Below are 21,739 nucleotides of genomic sequence, written 5' to 3' on the forward strand. Positions count from 1 at the left end.
AGGGAGAAACATATCGATGTGAGAGAGAAATATCGATTGGTTGCTTCTGAAACACACCCCGACCAGGGACTGAACATGCACTCCAGGCACATGCGCTGACCAGAAATCTAACCCGAGACCTTTGGCTTTGCAGGACGATGCCCAGCCCACTGAGCCACACTGGTCAGGGCAAGGCCTATGTGTTTCTGCTACAGCAGAGCACACCTGCCAAAAGGTGACATGAGCCGGTGACACGGGACAGAGTGAGGCACACCCCGACAGCGGGGCAGGGCACGGCCAGGGGAACGTGTGAGACAGAGCCTCAAAAATGGTCTATAAAGAAGCGAGGGCTGGGTAGCCACAATTCAGGCAGATAAGGGGGCCCCGCGATGACCTCACCCCATGTCACATGAACTGACCACAGCTGGGACAAAGGCAGGTGCTGGGCCTGGAGGGGGTCCTCCCCAGGCCACAGGAAGAGGGGTCACAGGACAAGGACCCACCAGGACACCAGGGAGTCTTGCTCATTGAAAGGACTGCAGGAAAGGCCAAGCCAGGATACAACAAATGTTCCCTAAATAGAAGGGGGCCTAGGGACATGGAGTCCCTGCCTGGGTGACCCAGGGACAGAGCTGCAGGCAAAGTACATGCCAAGGTGCCGCTCAGGGGTGTGCTGTTGAATTTGTGGGCTCCACAAGTGAAGAGTAAAGTCAGAGAGCAAGGACTTCCTTTGGAAGGACAGGCCGAGTTTCGAATGGTTCTCAAACCCTCAGGAATAATGGCGCGTGCTCAGTGGGCTGCATTTTTCTCTGTAAAATGCTCCCAAGAACCGCTTAGTATGGTCAACCCAGGAAGGCTGCCTGGTTCCAAAGCCTAACAGGTCTCGGTCTCTCCAGGAGCCCCTTTGAATGCCCCACAGGCTGGGGTGGTGACGGAAGAGGTGCAGGAAGGGGAAATGCCATTTCAACAAAAATTGATCGTAGTTTCTTTCGCTTGGTAAGGGGCGGGAGGTGACATAATTCACATCTGGGCTGATGAGCCCCTCCCTGGCAGCCTTGCTCCCACGGAGGAGGGGTCGTGCAGGGAGTGGACAGGGGAAGTGAAGCTGGACTCCCAAGCCCTGCCCACTGCCCTGTTGTGCTGCAGAGTGGCCTGAGGGGACAGCCTCTGGGGCGTAGCCCACGCTGAGGCTCTGGACCAGGCAAGAGCAGGCAGGGGAAAGGGAAATTGCTTGTTTTAATAAATCAAGAAAAAGGGGGCTTCTCAAGCCTGTTTGGGGGAGGGGGGAGGAGCCCAGAAAGGGGAGAAAGGAGAGAGGGAGGCAGGGAAGGGCCACGCCCCCTCTAGCACCCTAGACCTCCAGCAAAGCCTGTGACTTCACCCATTTGGTGCAATGGTCCCTGGAGAGGGGGGTAATCTGGGGTGCTGCCCAGCACAGAGAGCACAGGGAGGGAAAGGGCCAGCCCACCCAAGAGGGCCGAGGAATAGCCAAGCCCCCTGAAAACCCACCCCTGGAGGTATTAATATACAAGGGACCTTGGGCTTCCCAGCATATTTGGAACAGAGGCTCAAGCCATTTAAAAATATTGCACCGGGGGCAGTTCACAAGCTGGGACACTTGGAACCCCCAGGGTGCGGACATCTGGTCAGCAGAGAAGCGACTGCATGGGAGGCAGGGACCTGAATCTGGGCTCCACAGAACTGGTCAGAAAGGCCTGGGGCTCCTGGGGGCTAAGCAGAGCCAGACACACTGGCCCCTCCCCGGGTGCTGCAGAACCCCCGGGCTGCTGACACTCGTGTCTCCTCTGAGACTCTGGGCACGGGAATTTGGGCACAAGTTCATGTCTTCAGTTGACTTCAAATGCTTCTCACATCTGTCCAGAGCAGGCACTTTCGGGGCGCTCAGTGCACCCACCTGTGTGTGGTTGGTGCAGCCGCCCCACGGGGAATGGGTGCAGCCCGCCCTGCGTGGGCGCCTCAGGCAGCGACAAGACTCCCCGCATCCCTGCAGGAAGGGCCTTCACCACTACGTTCATGCTCCTCCCTTAACAAAAGGGAAACAGAGGCCCAGCGGGCAGCTGCACTGTTCTCTCACCTCCTCTGTCCCAGCCGTCAGCCAGTCCTCAGTGGGGCTGCTAGGACATGCTTCTTAACAGGACGGGCTGAAAGCTGACGCTGAGCGTGGCATGGACCCCCAGAGCCAAGAAAGGGGCCACCAAGACACGCCCACCAGCTGACACAAGCGGTGGACCCTGGGCCGGGCACGTGGCCCTCCGGCTTCCCATCTGTCAGCGAGGCTGTCCCTGTCGCTGTCCACTTCACTGACTTGCACTGAAGATGCCCTTATTGCTCTGACTGGACAGTTTGGGAACCAGTGGGTGACACAAAATGTCACACCCATGCCCTGCTGGGCTGCCTTGTGGCTCTGCGTCCCCCGGCTGGTTGTCTTGGGCTGTGTCTAAGCATCAGGATTCTGTCCCCAAGACATCCTTGGCCTGTGTTCCCTCTGACCCACTGGCCTCCCTCTGTTCTCCCCTCAGGAGTGTGAGGAGCCCCGAAGCCCTGGTAGCGGCAACAGCAACACAGCCCAGCAGGGACCTGTCAGGCTGAGGGGTCTCTGGTGGCCTCATGGCCTGTTGGATGCAGCCCCGCCAGCAGGCTGGGGCACACACTGGGCATCAGGCCCCCACCCTGCAGCTGGGCCCCAGTCGGGACCAGCCTGCAGGCCGGGAACCTGATGCCCCCTCTCCCAGGGCCCCTGAGCCCACCTTCTCCCACATGTCCACCCCTCAATGGGCCCCTCCGCTGGGCCCAGATGGGGGGTGGGGCATCCAGGCTTCACTGTACTTCTCCCCATAGAGCAGAAGTGACCTCGCAGGCCCCCCGACACCAAGGCCTCCCCTAAGCCAGCAGGGGGACAGGAGGGTAGGGGCAAGAAGGCCGGGCCTGCGGATTCCGATTTCAGCCGGGCCCCAGGCCAGAGGGTTGGGTAGGGCGTGGGGCTCAGAGGGTCCCAGACACCAGGTCCCACCCAGTTGGGTGTCAGGTCAAGGTAGGGAGAGAGCTGTCCCATTGCCTCAGCCACCCGAGGGCAGTGACATGTATGTGCCCAACCCAGGGAAAAGGGGGCTTCAAGGGGAATCCAAGGCCGGCTCATTCATATCAGCACCTCCATGTGGCCCGACCCCTGCAGGCTCCACCTCCACACTGGAAAGGCGGCTCTGAGCAGGAATCCAGGACCCAGACTGGTGAGCGAGGCTTCCAGGGTCTTGGGAAACTCGGTCACTGCCGTGGGATCCTGTCTCTTCTCAGGAGAGCCTGTCCTCCCTACTCCATTCTGGCTCCATCGGCCATGGCTGCTGTCTCTTGCTCCCCAGGTGGGTGCGCCCGAGGCTCAGCTAACAAGCTTTTTAAACTTCACTCAAGGCTGAGATGGCAGCAGACATTCTCTAAGCATCAAGACAAGAACTGGCTGGCAAGGGAATTCCCTTGCGGTGGGAGATGGGGTCAGGCACCCCGGGAAGTGTTCAGGGAGGGGCTGACCCCAGGGAGGAGGAAGGGCAGGTGGCCCCTAGGCCCCCATCACCTGCCGATGCCTGAGGCGGCCCCGTGGGGCTCCCCACAGGAGGTCCTCAGCTCTCTGCCCTCCCACCAGTGACAGGCTGGACTTCTCCACCCCCTCCACCACAGGCTGGAGGGGCGGCCTCCAGGTCACATGGGTTGGCCACCACCTCTCCGTAAGTGTGAGTCAGGGTTCCCCAAGGCCAGCGGTTGCTGACTGGCCAAGGGACCCCACAAAAACTCATCCTGGGGGAGACGGTGGGGCACCACTCTGGACTTTCAGGGGAAGTGCGTTCCGCATCATAGGGGACTGCAGGTCACTGGGCCAGGTGCTCTGGTCCGGGGCACCCCCAGAACTGAGGATGAGCCTGGGCAGGACTTGGGGGAAGGGAGGAACCGGTGGTTGGAAGAAGAGACAGAGGAGCCCAGGAGGCAGGGCACAGTCAGCTCAGCCAAGGTCACCAGGAGGGTCACAAGAGGGTCCGTAGGGTCCCGGTGCTAAGGATCTGAACCTCTTCCCAGAGGGGTCCCTCCAGCCCCACCTTCTCTGGGGACCCCTGAAGAGGCTGAGGTGACGGTACAGCAGCTTTATTGACCAGGCATAGCAGCAAAAACACAGCAAGAGTGGGTCTGGAAAGTCCAGCCTGGCCACGGGCTCTGGCTGCCTAGAGCCAAGTCTGGGGACCCCAGTGTCTCCTCCCAGGCCATCCTGGAACCCAGCCTCATCCCTGCTCTGGGTACCCCCTGAAAAGAGGGGCAGCAGGGGGCCAGGTCCTGGAGGGGCTGGGAAGGCATGTGGCACCCAGATCGGGACCAGTCCCAGGTCCAGCGGCTGGCAGGGGGCAATCCGTGCAGGGGGCGGGGGCGTGCGGGTCGGTGGGCGAGCAGCTGGCTCACCACACGGAGCACTTGTGAGCAGGGTTCATGGGCGAGTCTTTGGGGCAATGGAAGGCCCGGCCAAACTCCTCGAATTGGGACACGCTGCCCAGAACCCTGGGGTGGGAGGAGAGACCCACAGGTGTGGGTCCCAGCACACCTCAGCTGTCCCATTCCAGACACGAGGAGGGGGCGGGGCCCAAGCAGCCCACGGGGCGTACCTGTAGTGCTCAGGTGCGTGCTTGTCGGTCAGCACCTGCAGGTAGATGGACTGTGACCGCCGTTTGATGCACCAGTTCTGGGCCCGGGGTGGGGGTACAGGGGAGGAGAGCGGGAGGTGAGGCCGGTGTTCACCGCCCAAGCCCTGCAGCCTCCCCCCCACAAGCCCCAGCACAGCAGGTCTGAAACTCCCATCAGACCCCACAAGGCTGTTTCTCCCGCCCCCACGTGGCCCACCTGGGCAAAGGCAATGAAGAAGAGCTGGTTGTGGGTGTACTTGAGCCGGTGCAGGGGGTGCTCTGGGCCGTGCTCCCGCACCCACTTCTGGTAGGCCTGGGGATGCAGAGGGTGGGGCTGTGGTGCCCACAGGAGGACGACCTGGCTCACCCCACCCCCACCCCGGCCAGCCCTGGCGCTGCGCACACCCGCCACCCTGGCCTCCTGCTCTGCCTCCCATGCTGTCTGAGCTGTGCTCCCTCCCAGGAAGGCTGACCCCAGGCAGGCGCCACCCCCTCCACGCAGCCCTCCCTCCTGTCTGAGTGCAGAGCCTAGGCGCTCCTCCTTTTTCTCTGGTTTGCGCAGGCCCCACCGCCTAGGCCAGAGGGTAGCAAGATAGGGAGGAAGAGGGGCCTTTATCTCTGGTTGTGTTCCCAGCAGCCCCCACCCTTCCCCGGAAGTGAAGGAAGGCCAGGCCCCACAGCTCACATAGTAGGCCAGCTTGAGACCCCCCATGTCTGCGATGTTCTCGCCAAGTGTATGCTTCCCATTCACCTGCCGAGAGAGGAAAAGGCCAGGGAGCTGCAGGGGCCCTGCCCACTCCTCCCCTTTCTCAGAGGGTCTGGGAGGAACTCCAATCCCTTTGCGCCTTGTGGCCCTGCAGAGTCTGTGAGCATGTTTGTGTGCCCGTCAGCGTGCATGCCACCCCGGGCCTGTGTGCACACACCTGCACAGGTTTGTTCGGGCACATGTGTGTGCGCGCGGGAGTGCATGCTTCTGGTCTGTGCCGAGCCAGGCAGGGGCGCAGGGCGGCCAGGGGGTCTCACCCGCTGGTTGTAGACGGTGAAGTTGTCGTAGAGGTGGACGATGCACTCGGCCTTGTGCAGGAAACGGCTGTAGGAGGCCTCCGTCCACCAGTGCAGCAGGTTGCCCGAGCGGTCATACTGGCCTCCTGTGGGCAACGGGCCGGGGCGAGCGGAGACTGTCCGGGCTGGGTACTGAGTCCCCTCGCCCCCCACCCACCAGCTGACGGAGACGGAGGGGCCCCGTGGGGCCTCAGTCAGCCCATCACCACCCTGCCTCCCACTGCCTGTCTTCCCCCTCCCCTGCCAGCCCCAACCCACAGGCCTCACCCCAGTCGTCGTAGCCGTGGGTCAGCTCATGCCCGATGATGGTGCCGATGCCGCCGTAGTTCAGAGACCTGGGCCCACGGCAGCAGCGTCAGGCACCTTGCTGCTGCCCAGGCCCCGGGAGGCGCAGCCCAGGCTAGGAGGTGACCCAGGGAGGCCTGGGGGTATCCGCAGGGCCCCAGGGCACCCCCGCCTCAGCTTCCTTGTGGGATACAGAACAGGGGCCACTGGTGCCTGTGCGTGTGCCTTTTAGGAAATCACATCTCACAGAGCTGGCGTGGGGGGAGGAGACAGGGTGGGAAGGAGGGAGGGGGGAACTGAGGTATCCCACAGGAGGTTAGGTGCTCCACTTTTGAAACACCTAATGAAACCTCAAACTAGGAAAGGGGGAGCTCAGAACATTAGAAAAAAGAAAAATAAAGAAAGAAACTACACTTTCCCTAAATAACCAAGGAGAAAGTAGGACGATGGGGACCCAGGGTCTGCAGATGTCATGGCTCCTGGACCCGGCCCAGGTCGGGGACAGTGTGAGCAGCCCCACCCACCTCGCAGACAAGTCCAGGTTCTGTACTCACTGTGGAAAGTCAGGGTCGTACAGGGTGGGCTGCAGGATGCCAGCCGGGAACACTACAGGGAGGGTGTGGTCAGCAGGAGACCCGCCCACCTCCAAACCCCGCCCCTTTCAGGACCCGCCCCTTACCCATCTGGTTCTTGTTGGGTAGGTAGTAGGCATTGAGTGCTTGCGGGGGAAGCAGCCACCTGAGGAGGGAGGCTGAGGTCAGCTGTGGGGGCCCACGCTCCCCGACTTCCCTCACCTCCTAGCCAATTTCTCCTTGAGGGCTGTTCTCGCGGCCCAGCCTACAGCCCCGTCCTGCGCCTCCCTCAGGCAGATCTCCGATGGCCCCCAACCCTGACAGCACCCACTCAGGACCTGCACAGGCCCTGTGCTCCCTGCACCAGCATGGCATGAAGCGGTTCGCCCCGCCAGCCTCCTGGCGTCAGGAAGGTGCCCTCTCCCCATCATGGCACCTCCCTGCCCCCACCCCAGCTCTGAGCCCGGCACCTACGTGGACTTGTCCACCTCCTGCCGGATCTTCTTGACTGAGAGCTGGATGCTGAAGCGGATGCTGTTTAAAATGTTCTTGAAGTAGGTCTTCTCGTGGACCTCAAACTGCACCGGGGACAGGCAGCACTCAGCGGCAAGCCAGGGGCAGGGCCAGCCCGGTGCCCCGCAGGCCACTTGCCCTCCCGCGGTCCATCAGCTGAGGCTGTGGCTCCTTCTCTGGAGTGGTGGTGGGCTCCCTGGGGGTCGTGGCCAGGGGCCTGGAGCTGGGCAGGCACAGGCCAGGGGGCAGGCCCACCTCATACTCCTTGTCCACAGCCTCAGGCGTGAGCAGGAAGTCTGGGTAGCCCACCATCACCATCATGTACTGGAGCTGCCGTGGAGAAGGCGGTGAGAGCGGGCCAGGGCCCCAGGGAGCAGCCCCCGCCCACCAAGGAGAAAGCTCTAGCTCCAGCTTAGGGGTGGGTCTCAAGGATCCAGTAGGGCAGGGCAAGGCACATTTGTCTCTTGTTATCCCAGCACTAGGGACATGGTCGGTGCCTAGTAAGGGTGGAACCAACAAACGGAAAGAGGCTCCCACTTCACCTTGGCCCGAGCCGCTGCCTTGGTCTCGGCATCCATCCAGTCCAGCTCCTCCAGGCGCTGGCCCAAGATGTACTTGATGTCTTCCACCAGCTGCTGCACCTGCAGGGCCAGGACTCGGGGCTCAAGGACCAGCCAAGCGGGGCTTAGCTCTGGACCCCCAGCGCCTGGCACAAGGAGTCCCCCTAATCATTCAGCCCCACTTCCTAAGCTCAGGGCCAGTGCTGAGTGCCAAGGGGAGACCTTGGAGGTGGGGATACAGGCACTGTACCCCAGACAAAAAGCCCCCAGTCTGGAAGGGGGCAAACTGCTCCAGCAAAGATCACATACATTCCTGAGGCCATGGCTACTGAGCACGGCAGAGAAGGGTAGACAGGAGCTTGGTGGGGAGGGCCTCCTGTGGCTGACAGACCAGGTAGGCTTCCTGGGGGAGGAGGCCTGGTGAAAGCAGCTTGGAGCCTCAGAGAGGGCAGAGCCCTAAGCTGAGCCTGCTGCCCCTGGCTCAGGGAGATGGGTACGGCTCCCAATCCTCAGACCAAGGCCGTGCAAGGACTCCATGCCCACCTCAGCACCCACCCCCCCACCCCCAAGTCCAAGGCGGCCTGACCTTGGCCTTGCTGGCAGCTGAGAAGTGCTCGTGTACAAAGAGGGCGCCGAGAGCCATGCCAAAGTGGCGGTTGGCCTGGCCCAGGCAGACACGGGCCAGCTCCTGGGGCTTGTCACTGCCCTCCATCTCTCGTGCCAGCTCATGCAGTGCCTCTCGAAACGGCGGTGACAGATGCTCACTCAGGACGACCACCACGCGCCACACCAGGTAGTTGTGCAGGATTCTGAGGGCAGGTGAAGTAGCTGGGGGTCCAGATAAACTCACATGCTTGGGCCACCCCAGTGCGCCACTCTGCCCCCCCCCACACACTCCCGAGCATGGGGTTGGACCTATCACCCCCAGGAGTGAGGGTCATTCCAGGCATGCAGAGGCAGAACCTGGAGTGTCCTAGTGAGGGAAAAGGGCTGGGCCCACACACAGAGGGACACACCTCTGGCCACCGAGCAGAGCACCTGATGCTGACAGGTCACAGGCCAGCATTGCTTTCTGACTTGCTATGGGTGGCAGTGGGCACTTCGGGGGATTGCGCCTCAAAACTGACCTTGAGAGGCCTCTACTCTTCTTTAAAGTAGGCAGAGAGGATGGAGGCTCCCTCCTCCCTGGTGTCTCTGGGGTGGCAGAGCTGTGGCCACATCTGCCTTTTCTGATGTCCAGACCCACTCTAGCCTCACTATCCCCAGATGAGGAAACTGCAGCTCAGGGATCTCACAGCCCTGCCCAGGGTTCCAGAGCAGTTGGGAGAGCCATGCCTGAAACTAGGGATAGGACTCCTGCTCCAGTGCTCCTCAGTTGCCTCCCCCGTGTGGTTCCGGCACAGAGGTGGGGCTGGGAACTCAAAGCTGACCAAGAAGATGGGGCGCAAGGGAAGGGCCTGGGTAGGTAATGGGCCGCTGTACCTCTGGGGTGTGGAGCGGATGAGCTGGGACACCTGCTGCATGTAGTCTGTGGCCAGCAGCACCACCTCCTCCTCCTCCGAGAAGTCCTCCTGGAATATCTGGTCCAGCAGCCACTTCCACTGCAGCTGTGGGGCCACGGGTGGGAACAGTAGGGCTGGCTGGGGCAAGGACCATGGATGACAGGGACAAGGACAGGGAGATCCAACAAGAGGACGCGGGAGTCCTGGAGAGGGGACGACCCAGGAGTTCACCTCCCCAACCAGGGCTGGACCACACTCACATGGGGAGTGATCTTCTGCAGCTGCCCCAGCGTCACCTTGTTGTACGTGGAGCTGACGTCTCGACGGAGGTCATCATACTCTGACACCGTGATCTGGGGTGCAGAGCAGGGTGACCCAGCCCTGCCCGACTGTCCCCTCCCCCCAGCCCACAGCAGTCGCCCTGCTCACGTTGGCCAGCCGCTGCTCCAGCTGCAGGATCTCCTGGGCCTTCTGCTCCACGGCGTCGGCGCCCAGCAGGCTGAGCAGGCGCTCCATGAACACGCGGTACGCTGCCAGGATCTGCACCAGGCCGGGCACGTCAGGGGGGGGTGGCGGTGCGAGGCCGGGTTCACCCCTCCCCAGCCCCAGACCGCTTCTGCGCCCTGCCCCGATGGCCCCACACCTTCTCACTCTCCTCATCCTGAGCTAAGTACAGGGTCCTCTCGGGCAGCGTGAGCCCATCTTGGTCAATCTGAGGAGAGAGGTGGGGGCTCAGAGGTCAGAAGTCAACAAGCCAGGTTCAGACAAACAGACTGAATTCCCACTCAAATGCCCAAGCAGGCAAGACATCCATTGTCGTAGCTCCTGGGGCACAAAGCCTCTAGCCCCTCCCTCCGCCCCCGAGAAGAGGGAATGAAAGCCCCCATCCCTACTGGTCTACTGCGGATGGGAGAGGGGAGGTCCCCCGCCCCGTAATCTTTCCTCCTGTAAACCTTTGCTTTCCCCACCTGTGCGGGGCACTCGCACTGACATGTGGGGCCCCGGTGTCCGGCCTGCGCCGGCGCTGCAGGACTCAAGGGCACACACCCTCCGTGCTCTCACGGCCTGCCACCGGGCTGTGAAATTGCAGCTCCCGCGGCTCCACTAAACACCGCAATTGCTCGAGAGAAATTACTTGCGCCCTCCTCCTGCGCTCTGCCAACGCACGCTCCCTTCCTCTCCTCTCCTCTCCTCTCCCCTCCCCTTCTGCACAGGTCTCTGGGATGCGGGGGGCCGTGCGCCCCGGATCCCTGGACGCTGGTGGGGTGCGTGGGGAGCCGAGACACTCACGCGGATGACGTAGCGTGAGGAGTTCCTGTCGTCCAGGCTGACGGTGAGAGAGAAGAGCGCGGCGGCGCTGTACACGCCCTGCGCCTTGTACAGCAGCCGGTTGAGGTCCCAGCGCGCCGCGGACCCCGGGCGCTCGGCGGTGCCGCCCAGGTCCCAGCCACCGCAGTCCTCGATGACCTCAAGCATGGGCCTCGGGCCGAGCCTCTCGATCTCGCGCATGTCGAGGCAGGAGCGGAAGAAGGCACGCACCTTGCGCTGGGCTGCGCCGCCGGGCCCACCCACCGGCCGTGCCAGCAGGCGCCGCAGGCGCTCCTCGTTCTGTTCACCGATGGCCGCGATGGTGCCGTAGGTGAGCTTGTCGTCGGGGATCGCGTGGCGCCGTAGCCAGCCACCGCACGCGAAGGAATAGAAGTCCTGACACGGGTCTATGCTGGAGTCCAGGTTGGCGGCCAGGAAGCGGGCGGCGCGCGCGAAGGCCTTGCGCTCCGGGCAGCCCTCGGAGCAGGCGCCGCTGCCTCCCGAGCCCGGGCCCAGGTACTTGAGCGCCAGCATGGCGGCCAGGATGGCGCAGAGGCCGGCAGCGAACACCAGCCCCGACAGCAGGCATACCTCTCGCCGGCTCCAGCGGGGCAGCCCAGCCCGGGCCCCAGTGGTGCTGCGCCCAGCGCCCAATGGAAAGCCAGGGGGCAGCGAGGTCCCGCGCGCGCCCCCCGTGCTGCATCGGCTCACGTACTTGACCTCCTGGAACTCGTCGTAGTGCGCAGTCATCGAATACGGGGCCTCCATGGCGCTGCTGACACTACCCCGCAGCCCTTGGCGATCTTGGCTACAGGATGCACCCGGCCGCCGGCCTCCTGGCTGGCCTCCGCATCGCCCCCAGGGCCGCCGCTGCAGGAAGGGTAGAGACAGGCTTAAAGAGGCACTTAGAGGGGCACCTCTCGGGCCCAAAAGCACAACGAAAAGGGGTGCAGCCCTATGTCCAGAGACTGGAAGTCACCCGAGTTCCCAACAGGGAGAAGGCCTGGCGTCTGGCCTCCTTGCGCCACTGGAGAATGGAAAAGGGGAAGGCTCAGAGTGGCCACCACCTGCTCGCGCAGTGACAGCCTTTGACCTCTCTCCTCTCTCCCTGAACGCCTATGCCTGTCGCAGATTTGGGAGTCCCCTGGTGGAAAGCTGGGAGCACCCGGCATGGGAACTGGCACGTAGTAGGCCTTCAATGAAAGCTGTTTCTCTTCCCTTTGCCTTTCTTGTCCAATGCCAGGTGGGGGAGGGGGAAAGCGGAGGCTGGGGAAAGGAGGGGTGGTCAGGGGCACGTCTACGCGGACCCTGAAGCCGCCTTCAGCTCCCCTAACTGGAACTAGATGTTCAAAAAAGCGGCTGAAAAACCAAACTTTGCCCTGGCGGATGTCAGCAGGCCCACCCTCGGCCCTGTCCTCCTCCTGTCCATGAGCTAGCATGTCCACCAGCCCCTTTCCCACGCGTTTCCTGCCGTCGGGCCCAAGAAGGAGGGGAGCCCCCGACGGCCCAATAAACCCGGACCCAGTACCGTCCCTAGCCTCCCCGTCCGCGCCCTGGGCTACTCCCGGCTCCAACAGGTTCTCCCCGGAACCCAAACTTGGGCGAAGTTTCACCCCTGGCGCGGAGGGAGTCGGCCCCGCGCGCCCCGAGCTCTGGGCGCTGAGCCTTCCGCGCCGCGCCGCGCCCGCAGTCCGCGGAGCTGGAGAGCCCAGCCCGGGAGTCGCAGGCGCAGCCCGAGTCGGAGCTGCGAGGACGCAGACAAAGCCCAGAGGCTCGCCGCGGCGGTGGAGGTGGCTGCGTTGGTGGCCGTGGCAGCAGAAGACTAGAGTGCCACTTACCCATCAGATACGCGCCCGGGCCGAGCGGTAACAGAGCGGGTCAAGCCCGAGCCCGAGCTCGAACCGGAGCCAGAGCCGGAGCGGGGCGGGCGGCCGCTCTCCGGGCGCCCGCCGCTCCTTTGCTGCCGCGCCGCGCCGCGCCGCCCGCCGGCCCCGAGGGAGGGGGCGCGCCGGCTGCTCCACCCTCCTCCGCCCGCAGCCCCCCTCCCGCCCCTCCTTTTTCTTGCCTCCATCCCAGCTACCTGTCAGCTCGGTGGAAGCTCGGGGGCGGGGAGGACGGCGGTGGGCACACGCTCCCGAGGGTCTTGCACCGACTCCGGGCTCGGGGATTCCAGTTCCAGCTGCGTCCCGGGAAGAGTGAAGCCTCCTGCTAATCCCTGGAAGGGGTCCCCTCCGATCTCATGCCCCGACTCGGGGCTGCCCACCCGCCCTCCGATAAGGGGCTCAAGCTGGAGGTGAAGCACACGGGCCGTCCCAGCACTGCCCACACGCCTGGAGCTCGGACCGCCCAGAGAAGACTCCCCGAAAAGCTGCAGAATGTGCCTTTACAGCGCTGGGCGAAGCGCGGGCTTCAACTAGGAGACTTCCTGGTCCTCCTCGTTAGCCCGGCCCATCCCAGACCTCCCGTAAGGACATCTGGGGTTCGGTTGCCAGTGCAACCCTCACCCAGCCCCTGGTGGAGGAAGAGCCCTGGAGGCTGCTGCAGGAACGGAGCCTGGGGAGGAGACCGCACCCCTCCCCCCAAACCCCGACTGGCCCTGGCACCCACTGCTCGGGAAGCCCCTGACCGGAGAGGAAGACAAGGACTGGAGAGTAAAGAAAGAGGCGGCCCTGCTGGCCACAGGGAGGCTGCCTGCTGTGCCCTGCAGCCCAGCCCTTACACAGGCCCTGGGCCTCGGGACCCCGGTGTGTGGACTGGTGGGAGGACAGGTAGGTGTGACGGGGACTCCGTCCAACTTTATCCACCTACTACCTTCTTCCCCTACTACTTGCTTCTTAAAGCGGGGCCTCCCACCCAAGGGTCCGGCCTCTGAGGCAGAGCCCACTTCTGCCTGGCTCCCCACAGAACTCGTAGCTACTGTTGCTGGGGTCTCAGCTTCCTCTGCCCTGCGTGGCTTCCCCTTCTGCTTCCGGTGTCCCGAGAGGGGACCCCACAAAGCACCAGCACTCCCAGGCCTGCAGGACTGGCCTAAACAATATTTGACGGCTTAAGACTGCTGTGGAGCCCCATCTGATAAAAATCTTGCAAAGCAAGGACTCAAGGATCCACTGCCCTATGCCGTCCCTGGGGTTTCTTATCAGGTCCCTAACCCTGAGTGGTCACCTCTGTCCCCATTCTGCCTGTCCCGTGTCTGTCTGCCTGTCCATCTCTAAGCCACTGCTCTGGATACTCTCTGCCTCCACCTCTGGGCATCTCAGAGTCCTCCTCTGCCCATTACGTTCTCCTTGGGCCCAATTAATTCTACCGAAGAGAGGTGGAATTATGTAAAATCTGGTGATTCCGTAAGGGGGGAGGGGAGGGCAGGGCAGTGGCAAAGTGGCTCTTTGTGCTTTTAATCTGCATTTTTCCTTCAACGTTTTGTCTCCAGAAGGATAATTTTCCAGCCTTTTCAGGCCCTGATTGGTATCATTTCTCCAGCAATGACAGCTTTTATTTTCCCCGAAATGAATGCCATGAAATTTCCAAGAAATATAAAAATGGATATTGTCTCAGGGAGCCGACTCTCTTCCGACCAAAAGGCAGAAAGGCGCAAAGGCAAATCTGCTCGCCCAGGGACCCCGTGCGCCCAGCCACTGGGGGGATGGGGGCCAGACCCTCAGCTCCTCCTGTGCCCCTCCCTCCGCCCAGGCCAACTGTCTGAACCTCCTCTGGCCACCCCTCTCCCAGACTCAGCTGCCATGGAGCTGTCCCCACTCGGCTGGGCCGCCCTGCCTGCGGGGTCTGACTTGCCTGCCCTGAGCTCAGGAGCCAGCACCCCCACCCCAGGATTGGGCCCATGACCACTCAGTCCTACTGGCCCTACACGCCCACCAATAAGAGCGACCCCAGGCCTTGCCTCCTTCGCTCCCCTACCCTTTCTCAGGAGGAGAACCCCACAGAGGTGACTGGAACTCCCTCACTTTCTTTCTGAGGCTTCCTGAGCTCTTCTGCCTCATTGTCAAGGTGACCCCCAGAGGAGCAGCAGAAGGACTTAGATGACTGGGACGCAGCAGCGTCCAGCCAAGCCCTGGGTGCGGCCAATGGGTGCCTCAGCTCCGGGGGTGGGAGAAACAGCAGTGAGGGAGCGTGGCCAGGGCTGCCTGGGAGGGAGACGGCTTGAGGGGTACAAAGGACAGAGGGTAGGGATTCTGGGCAGCATCTGAACCCCTCCCCGCTACCCCTCCCTGCCTGACCATGGCCCAGCCCAGCCGACCCAGGTCAGGATCAGGTTCTGGGGCAGGGGTGCAGAGCAGCCCCAACTCCCTGGGAACAGCAGCCCTCACAGTGATGGCTCCCCTCTCCTGAGGGGAGGGCAGGGCAGTACCAAAGTGGCTCTTTGTGCTTTAAATCTGCATTTAGTACCGAGTGAGTTGCTAAATCCTTCACTCCAGAGGGGCACCGACCTGACCAGGCACCGTGATGATGATCAGATGCCCTTTTGTGCCTCTCTGGCACACACATGTTGGGGGACAGACTGCGCCCCCATCTGCCTGCTGCTGGAGCCCCTTGGGAGCTGAACCCCTAGCGCAGCCTCTGCTCTGGGGGTGCCCCCCTGCCTCCTCCCTGCCAACCACCCCTCCCTCTCCACCACTGACAGCTCTGCAGTATCTTCTGGGCCCTGGAAGTCACTCTCCCCCCCAGCCAGCTTCCTGTCCTCTGCCCCGCCTCGCAGGGCTCAGCCCATCTATTATTCACGGCACAAAATGGATTTTTAATTTGAGAAATGAAATGACTCTCCCAAGTGGCTGGGGTGGTGGGGGCGGGGGTGGGAGGAGGCTGGAGCCCGGAGGATGAGGTGGCCACCATGGTGCTGACTCAGACTCTTACTGGAAATCTGGGTGCCCACAGCAGACGCGGGGGACTCCAATGGCCCAGTACCCCACCACCCTGCTGCTGCTTTCATCTCGCCCTGCTTCTCTGCTCCTTATTCCTACCACCAGGGCGGGCAGGTGGGCACCTGTCAGTCCTGCCTGAGCGGGGGTCTGCTCCTGGCCAGGCAGTGGGCTAGGGCGGACTGGACCCTGTGCTCACTTATTTCAGATTCTTGGGTCTCAAAGGCAGCCTTGAGCTCCCTGCTCTGGTCCATCTCCTCCCCAAACTTCCTGGACTTCCCTGGGCTGGGCTTAAGAGTCTCCCCTATACAGACCCCTAGCTGAGCTACTCTGCCATGGGTCACCCTCTCCAGGCTGGACAGCTGCCCCCTCGCCACTGGGCTCCGGTTCCCAGGGCCTCCCTCCTCACCCCTCATGAGAGAATTCACATACCTAACAAGGCCCACAATGCAGTGGCCTCTTCCCTGTCCTTCTCTGCCCACCCCTACCTCTCCCTCCTTCTGGTCATTCTGACCTCGTTTCCTTTCCCAGAATGTAGCTGGCTCTCACACAGCTCAGAGGCTTAGCACATGCTATTCCAGCTGCCTGGAACACCCTTCTCCCGTCACCTCTTCTGTTGGCTTATTGCCACTCTTCCTTCCTGGGATGTCAGCCTCACTGTCTGGTCCAGTAAAGCCTCCACGAGCTGTGGACTTGTCCTCCCTGGGTCCCGGCTATACTTCCAGCATCTTAATCAGCTGTGCAGCCCAGAGCCTAGCAAAGACAACATGTCTATGGATGTGGACCGATCTCACACAGCAGGGAACCTCCTGCGTGAAGTATCCCCCAGGGCCAGGCCTGGCACCAGGCACAGCATCCCCACCTACACACCTGCACTGACTCTCAGATCTACCCATACCTTCCCTTGGCTCTGGGACCCATCAGGCAACAAGAGGGCCCTTTCCTCCCCTCCCCTGTCCCCCTCACTGCCACTCTCCTGCTTTATGGTAGGTTCCATCACCATTGGGCACAGACTCCTCTGGGGCCACCTACTAACCTCTAGATCAGGTTTTTATTTCACACAAGAAATATAGAAATACAACAGTGTTTGAAACAATTTAAACTACAGACGTTTGTCGATGGCAGATGTGAAGACCCTTTTTCACACATGTCCCCCTCCAGGCCTTCCCCAGGGACGGGAAGGGAAGCTTTGTGACCACTTCAGGTTGGCGCTGCACCCTTGTGGGCATCTCAGTTTTGTTTTGTTTTTTTACATAAATACAGTTTAGTGCCTTGTGTCCACAGGCCTATACCAGCATTTTCCAAACAGAAGTCCCCAGCATCACTGTCCCTAACTAAGGGACACTTTGGTTGCCTTGATCACATCTGTCTGGTCTCCAAATCCTGAGGCCATACCTGATGTCCTGCCTCTCACCTCACTCTGGGCCTGCCCTCACCCCACCTCTGCAACCCCTGGAGGCTGTGTGCGGGTGAGGGCCATGGCTCCTGAGTCTGCCCTCTGGCCCCAGAAGACACCCGCACCTGCCCGCACCAGGAGCTCACTGCACTCCGTCTCGTCGTTCACTTTCCTCCTCTGCTCCCCTTCAGCACATCAGGGCCAAGTCCTGGGTTCTCGGCCTTAGAAAGGCCCCTTGCTTCCTACCCTTTCTCCCTCCATCCTCTCTCAGTTCTGGCCCTAATCCTCTTCCTTACTGGAAGGAGGGGGACTCCTCCCCTTGGAACCCCCCAGCATTGCTGCATCCTACCCATTCCTGCCACACACCTCTGTGACCCCTCCTCATGGTTTCCAAAGCCTCCTCCGTCTGGCCCCAAACCTCTTTCCAGCCACCTGGCTTACTGTCCCTTGAATGTCCCTCCTCAAGGGGACTGCATCCTCACATCTGTGCCTTTGTTCAAGCCATCCCCTTTCCCTAAATGCTTCTCCTTTAGGCCTGTGTCAAGCTTCCAGAGTCCCCTCATAGTCCCATGGCTGCACAGGTCCCCACCCAGGGAGCCTGCCGAGGAGCTGTCCCTGCAGGGAGAGGTGTGCATCCCTCTGGAGCCCAGCAGAGCCTGCTTCGTGGCCCTAGCTGGATGCAGCAGGCCCCACTCCACTCTGGATGGGCCTCCCACAGTGTGGGCGGAACCCCCATGGTGACATGTGGGGCACCTCCTAAGCGCCATGCTCTGTGCCAGGTTCTCTACCTGCTTCACCACTCTGCATCTCCCAGTAACCGCCCAGTTCATGCAGCAGGAAACTGAGGCCCAGAGAAGGAAAGAAAGTTGCCCAAGTTCATTCGGCTCGCTAGTACTAAAGCTGAGATGTGAGCCCACGGCTGCCGCATCCAGGGTCTCAGGGACATGCGCACTACGGGCCCGGGCGCTGAAATGACAGCTCTGCAGGAGGACAGGCAGGGCACTCAGAACCACAGTAAAAGCCACACAGGAGCCTGGCTGTGACCTCAGCCCAGGAACTGTGTTGGGGGGCGGGGCACGCAGGCACCAATGCTGGCTTTGCCCAGAGACCTCAGGGAGCATCCCAGGACCTACCACCGGGCCTTGACATGCACCCCCCGATGTGCCCACCTCCTGGACCCTCCATCTGACGTGCCCGGTCATTTTTTTTCTTTTCTTTTCTTTTTTTAGATTTTATTTATTTATTTTTAGAGAGAGGAAGGGAGGAAGAAAGAGAGGGAGGGAAACATCCATGTGCGAGGGATGCACAGGTGGGTGGGCAACCCACAGACCTAAGGTAACTGCTGTAGATCACTTCTAAGGGTTCCTTTCTTCAGGAAGTGGAAGTTCTCCAATAGATGGGTCAGAGATGGTGATTAGATCAGTCATCTGTTGCTATGTAACAAATTACCCCCAAACTTGAAACAATATTACCTCACACCCTCTGTGAGGGTCAGAAACTAGGGAGCAGCTTAGCTGAGGAGTGGGATGTCTTTCATCAGGTTGCAGTCGAGACATCGGCTGAGGCTCCTGTCGTCTGAAAGACTGGCCAGGGCTGAAAGCTCCCGCAGTGGCTATTGGCAGGAGGCCTCAGTCCCTGGCGTGTCCACCCCTCCAAAGGGCGGCTTCAGTGTCCTACGAGGTGGCAGCTGGTTCCCCTTAGAGTGATCCAAGAGAGCAATGCAGAGCCCAGAATGTCTTTTTTACCCAGCCGTGCACACATATTACCCATTTAAATAATTACAAAAAAATTTTTTTAAGATTTTATTTATTTATTTTTAGAGAGGGGGAGGGATAAGGAGAGGAAGAGAGACATCGATCTGCCAGAGATACATTGATTGGTTGGTTGCCTCTTGTGTGCCCCCAACTGGGGACCTGGCCCACAACCCAGGCATATGCCCTGACTGGGAATCGAACCAGTGACCTTTCTGTTCACAGGCTAGCGTTCAATCCACTGAGCCACCCCAGCCAGGGCCGCAGTCCTTTTCTCTCTGTTGCTTGGGGAACACCCTGTACCGCATCCATCCCCACCTGGTGTTAGCTTGTAACTTGCTGTTTTCACAGTCTCTCTTTCTCAGCTCCTCTGGGACCCCAGCTTTTCCCTGCCCTGTCCTCTTGCCCAGCCTGAGGGGCCAGGCAGGCCTCAGCCACAAAGCAGTTGGGGAAGGGGCCAGATTGAGCGAGCCGAAGCAGGGTGGTGGCCATGGAGGGCAGGGAGGAGAGGGGGTGGAGAGTCTGAGGCTTCCAGCCCTGACAGCCAGGTCCCTTGGGCTCCCGGTTTGATGGACAGGCCACAAGGGGCCTCTCAGCTTCTAATGCAAGATGCAAATGAGGCCATGGGGCTGAGGGGATATAGGAAGGTGGACCCCTTTCGGTCAGAGTCACCACTGGCTCTTGCTGGGGACTCCAAAGGGAGGAGGGAGGCTCAGGAAGGACAGAGCCCAGAGAGGGCAGTGGGACCTAAAGGTCCTCTTCCGCGCCTCCCAGGGTCACTTGAGGTCCCCTCCCCCAGCACTCCATCAACATTTCAAGTGATTGGAGCTGAGGGGGATCGTTAGCTAATTAAAGCTGAGGCCACTAATTGTCCCTTTGCAGGAGAGAGCAGGGCTGCAGAGGGGAGGAGATAGCAGGGCTCAGAGGGACTGGGGCGGGGGGCTGGCCCTGGGTGGAGCCTCCTTCTAGGCTGTGTTTGGAGGGGAGCGTGGTCAGAGTCCTCGAAGTGGGACTGTGGGACAGAGGTCAAGAGCACCGGATTTGGGGGTGCCATCCAACACTGTCCCTGGGGCCTCCACACCCACCCTTGCCTACTGCCAGCCCACCCCAGGGTGGGGGGCTAGGGTGGTGGATGGCAAGGGTCCCACAGACATCCTGCGGGGGCGGAAACAGGTCAGATCTGACACAGGCAGAAGGAGGCCAGAGCCCCAGCCCCAGGCTGGCCCCGAGTAGGAAGCCTGGCTGCCTGTCTCCGCCCTCCCCTCTGCCCTGCGCAGAGGAACCAGCTGCCCAGACACACCCACTCCTACTCCTCTGAGTGCCAGTCAGCCTCTCCTGGGGTGGGGGGCTGCCCTCAGGCTGGCTCCCAGCGCCCCTCCTGGCAGGATGTCTCAGGGGCCTTCCATCAGGACTACCAAAGAGGGTTACAAGTTTTCCGTGGCTCTGTACCAAAACACTGCCAACTCAGCCACTTAAAACCATGCAAATGTACTATCTCAGCTTCTGGAGGTCAGAAGTCCAGGCACAGCAGGGCTGGGTGCTTTGTGCAGGGTCTCACGGGGCTGAAGTCAGGGTCACAAGGGCTGGGCTCCCACCTGGAGCTTAGGCTCCCCTTCCAAGTTCACTGGTGGTAGCAGAATTCAGCTCTTCTGGGTGCAGAATTGGTACCTTCCTCTTTGAGGGCCCTCACCCTAGGGCTGCTCTCAGGCCCTAGAGGTCGCCTGCTTCCCTGGCCGCATGGCCCCTCCATCTCCAATGTCACGGATGGAAAATATCCCCTGAAATCGAATCCTTGTCATACTCAGAGTCTGTCCTCTCACCAACCAGGTGGAGCAACTCAGCTTTTAAAGAGCCCAAGTAATTACATCTGTGAAATCCCTAGGTTTGCGTTTGACCCATAATAGGGGGAGTGAGCATGTGCACACACAGGGGCTGGGGACCTTGGGCGAACTGCAAATTCTGCCTCCCATAGAGGACATGGGTCAAAGAGCAAAGACCATGCTAAGAATGCTAGTACCTGTATCTGACTTCTGGGCCAGGTCATGAGCTTGTAGTGCTAGGCTGGATCCCTTAATCCTCACAGTTCCAGTAGTAGGTCCTCCCGTTGTCCCCATTTTACAGAGGCAGCAACTGAGGCCCTGAGAGGCCTCACAAGTCACATGGCCAGTAAGTGGCCAAGCTCCGATGCTAGGGCAGAGCTTTTTTTCACCTTTTTAATCTCATGGCACATATAAACTATTTACTAAAATTCTGCAGCACACCAAATAATATATATTTTGCTGATCCGACCAAAGAAATAAATATAATTTTGATTCATTCACACCAGATGGCTATTATGCTGAATGTTGTCTTTTTTTTTTTTTTTTTTTTTTTGACAGTCTAAGGGAAAGAGGTCAGTGCCCTGACTAAATAGTCAGGGGTTGCATATTTCAAAAATCCTTGTGATGCTTACCTGGCAGGGGAGGTACCGTGATCAGGAAGGTGGTTTTCCCAGGGCGAGGCTTATCCATTGCACTCCGGATGTGCTGACCACTGAGATTTCCCCAAATGTGGGAAATCTGACTCCATAGTTTGTGGTAGCGCAGGGCTGCGTTCACACCCTCCCCTGAGGGGGGGAAAAAATCCTTGCGGCACCAGTGTATCTGCCATGGCACACAGGTTGAAAATTGCTTTTTAGGGTAACACAAAGTCTGAGTCAGCATTGCTGTGTGTTCTTGGGAAAGTTGCATAACCTCTCTGGGCCTCTGTGAAATGAAGGGCACTGAGGCCTGTTCCCCATAGACAGGTAGGCCAGACTCCAGGGTTCATGTCAGAGGATAAGCAGGCTCTGGCCTGGCTAGCTACAGCCAGTGGGCACGAGCAGTGCGTGACTGGCACCTATGACACCCAATGAGATGAGGTGAGACTGGGGTCCCTGATGTCAGCTGTCTAACTGCAGCCATCGTGGCCTTGGCAATCCGCTGGCATGATGTTCTTTGGCACTGATTACCAGGGTGCCTCTGTTCCCGAGACTAATGGTCAGGAAACTGCTTCTCACCAGGGCTGGCTGGGCCCCTTAGAGAACCAAATAAGGGCTCTCAAACCTTTGCCCAGAGGCCGGTGTGTATGTTGAGGGGTGCCCCTCCCACTTCTAAGCTCTGGCTCTCCCCACTCTGCTGGGCAGGCTTCTGTTGGCTACAGCTCTGGAGGCGGAGGGGACCACAGAGGTGGCAGTGGCTGCCTGCTCCCCCCACCATGAGAAAGGCTGTCAGTCAGCTCCGCCCC

General features: G+C 60.7%; 1 protein-coding gene and 1 non-coding gene across 2 annotated transcripts; one reads left to right on the top strand and one right to left on the bottom strand.

The window, feature by feature from the left end:
• Positions 1-4,112: 4,112 nt before the first annotated feature.
• ECEL1 (endothelin converting enzyme like 1) lies at positions 4,113-12,976 on the bottom strand. Its single transcript, XM_090269408.1, has 18 exons — positions 12,538-12,976; positions 10,440-11,327; positions 9,793-9,861; positions 9,579-9,689; positions 9,410-9,502; positions 9,130-9,254; positions 8,234-8,456; positions 7,630-7,728; positions 7,343-7,417; positions 7,049-7,152; positions 6,682-6,740; positions 6,557-6,608; positions 5,985-6,052; positions 5,679-5,803; positions 5,341-5,406; positions 4,873-4,968; positions 4,638-4,714; positions 4,113-4,533 (listed from the first exon to the last, which is right to left on the bottom strand). Exons 2-18 carry the CDS (start codon positions 11,223-11,225, stop codon positions 4,434-4,436), a joined length of 2,328 nt encoding a protein of 775 aa, XP_090125534.1. The 5' UTR covers positions 11,226-11,327; positions 12,538-12,976; the 3' UTR covers positions 4,113-4,433.
• A 7,943-nt stretch (positions 12,977-20,919) lies between these two features.
• On the top strand, positions 20,920-21,080 carry LOC150022798 (U1 spliceosomal RNA). Its single transcript, XR_016513686.1, has one exon. It is a non-coding gene; the product is annotated as a U1 spliceosomal RNA (small nuclear RNA).
• The last annotated feature ends 659 nt before the right edge of the window (positions 21,081-21,739 follow it).

The sequence above is a fragment of the Furipterus horrens genome, unplaced genomic scaffold (assembly GCF_987537825.1).
Source record: "Furipterus horrens unplaced genomic scaffold, mFurHor1.1.pri manual_scaffold_1, whole genome shotgun sequence".
NCBI classification, from domain to species: Eukaryota; Metazoa; Chordata; class Mammalia; order Chiroptera; family Furipteridae; genus Furipterus; species Furipterus horrens.

Coding starts and splice junctions, on each gene's coding strand:
- ECEL1 (XM_090269408.1), bottom strand. CDS start 11,225: ATGGAGGCCCCGTATTCGATGACTGCGCACTACGACGAGTTCCAGGAG. Junction 7,418..7,629: donor AGGCAGCGGCTCGGGCCAAG/GTGAAGTGGGAG, acceptor TCTCCACGGCAG/CTCCAGTACATGATGGTGAT. Junction 7,153..7,342: donor CTGTGGACAAGGAGTATGAG/GTGGGCCTGCCC, acceptor TCCCCGGTGCAG/TTTGAGGTCCACGAGAAGAC.